General features: G+C 39.5%; 1 protein-coding gene across 1 annotated transcript; it reads right to left on the bottom strand.

The window, feature by feature from the left end:
* Positions 1 to 413: 413 nt before the first annotated feature.
* Positions 414 to 2223, bottom strand: SARC_14455 (hypothetical protein; the record flags this gene model as incomplete). Its single annotated transcript, XM_014291410.1, has 5 exons — positions 414 to 489; positions 962 to 1086; positions 1282 to 1372; positions 1730 to 1833; positions 2137 to 2223. The coding sequence occupies 5 exons, from the start codon at positions 2221 to 2223 to the stop codon at positions 414 to 416; spliced, it is 483 nt and encodes a 160-aa protein (XP_014146885.1).
* Between the last annotated feature and the right edge of the window lie 125 nt (positions 2224 to 2348).

Raw genomic sequence — 2348 nt, 5'->3', positions numbered from 1 at the left:
TAGATACATATACACACACACACACACACCCATATATATTTATATATATATATAACTATATATATATATATATATATTGTGGGCTGAACCCTAGGGTCCAGATTTGGGGTCTGGTCGACACAGAGAAGTCATCAATTTTCGTGTCGTCAGTGATTATAGAGAGTCTCACGTGGGCGACACAAAGGAATGAAAAATAAATTGGCATATATAACGTTGAGATATTTAGCTTAACAGGAGCTCACTATATATATATATATATACGTATATATAAGCATACGTATATATAGGCATACGTATTAGCATATGTATAAGAATAGGTTTGTATAAACATTAATATATAAATGCATATATATATATATATATATATACATATATATACATATATATATAAATATATATATATATTATTGTTTCTATTGCACATACCCCCTGTCCATGATGCGAAGTGTGGCACCTGTCTGCCGATTTAAATGCCAATGCAGCGACAAACTAGATATCGGAGTGACGAAAACATTACAGAATCATAAGCAAAGCGATGGTTGCATGAATAAATACTCGAAGAAATTGTAGATAGTATAGGACAGAATTCCAAAAAATGTGATTAGACGGAGATGAACACGCACATATATTTTTATATATATATATATCGCAAAATAGGTAATAACATGCTCATTATACAGTTCACAGTGACAGCACTACACACACAAAGGCCTTGAACATCCAGTTGTCGCGTGGTCAAACACGCACATTATTAAATAGCATCGAGTCGGCTCATCCTTCACACTCCCTATATAGTACATTCGCTCTTGTCAGTATTCAGTTCATCATAAGATCCTAAACCCAAAACCCAAAAACTCCTAAACTTAATTCATCATAAGACAGGGTTTATTAAAGCACTTGACTAATGGCACTAGTATGACAGAATGCCTATCCATTGAATGACCTGGTACAACGTACGTACCTGTGCAAGTGCTCGAACACGCGCACCTTCATCTTCTTGCTGGTGTACTGTGTGACCTTGATCCACACCAACTGGCGGAGGTTGTTTAGCCCGGCATTGCCTTGCAACAAGCGCAGAAAGCCATACTACGAAAGGAATGGGGTTATGGGGCTTTAGCTAGGATATATATATATATATATATATATATATATATATATATATATATATATATATATATATGCATACCAAATCTTACTGTATTTTATACTACCCACGCTATATGCCAAGACTACGACCACAGTCATCTGCATGGCACTCACAACCACAGCCCCACAGCTTACCATCAGGATTAGACCAAATGGGACGGATATCGTCACACCCGCACGAGCTGTCAGGTGGTCGACGATACGTTTGTAGTAGATCGGCACATATCTGGTACAGAGCAAACGTATTGGGCAATGGAGTGAGTATGGTGTGGGGATAATGGGTATGCACATATGTGATACTGAGGAAACATATTGATTAAAACGTATTGATTGACCATAGATTATGATGGGTATATATCAGGCCTTATATGAGTATGTTGAATCAGTTAGTATAGTGATAGGGCGTGTGTACTACATGTACACTCTTATCATAGAGACCATACAGATAAACAACCCTTTTTATCAATTGTTTTCAATTGTTACTAGGGCTTAGAGTTTCAGACATACAGACTACCAACCCTATACTATCAATTCCTTCTAGCGTATAGGGTATAGGGTATAGAGTTTTGAGTTTTGCACATACAGGTTGACCACTCGTCCCAGGACTAGCAGCGTCAGAGCTCCCACCACTCGCAGTTGTAGCACAAACGACGACGCAGGCCATACAAACGGCAACAGCAGTTTGACCTGACAAGGGGTTTCAGGATTTAAGGGTGGTATGAGGGTTTTTGATATTCGTAGTTATGGTTTTCGGGGGGGGGGGCGGGGTAAAGTTCGGGTCTACTTAAACTGGTGTGGGTTAGTAGGCAGCATGTCAGCGATGGAGAACAATACACTGGAGGTTATATATAAGGCTTTAGGGTTTTAAGGTTTAGTATTGCCAGCTGAGTTACAGATCAACAAGTAGAATGTAGGTATCGCAGAAAGCGTTATATAGCATGCACTGACAGGGTATAGGGTTTTGAGGAAGAACAAGAGTAGAGCACTTACCCTTTGGTAATTGCGCTGGAGTCCACTCTTCGGATCCATTCCGTTCTGCTGCCCGGCCACTTCGGTCGACAGGCGGTGGTATTCCATCTGACAAAGGCGCACACCAAAAAAAGAAATTAATAAGGCATATATGCGTGACTGTGTGAGTGTGGCTATCCGGGTATTTAAATAGGTATTGGATACCAATGGTACAGATTTACAACCGTGAGCTG

This window comes from Sphaeroforma arctica (assembly GCF_001186125.1).
Source record: "Sphaeroforma arctica JP610 unplaced genomic scaffold supercont1.4652, whole genome shotgun sequence".
Lineage (NCBI taxonomy): Eukaryota > Ichthyosporea > Ichthyophonida > Sphaeroforma > Sphaeroforma arctica.
Note: the sequence above shows the minus strand (reverse complement) of the source record. Positions and strands in the feature narration are given on the sequence as shown.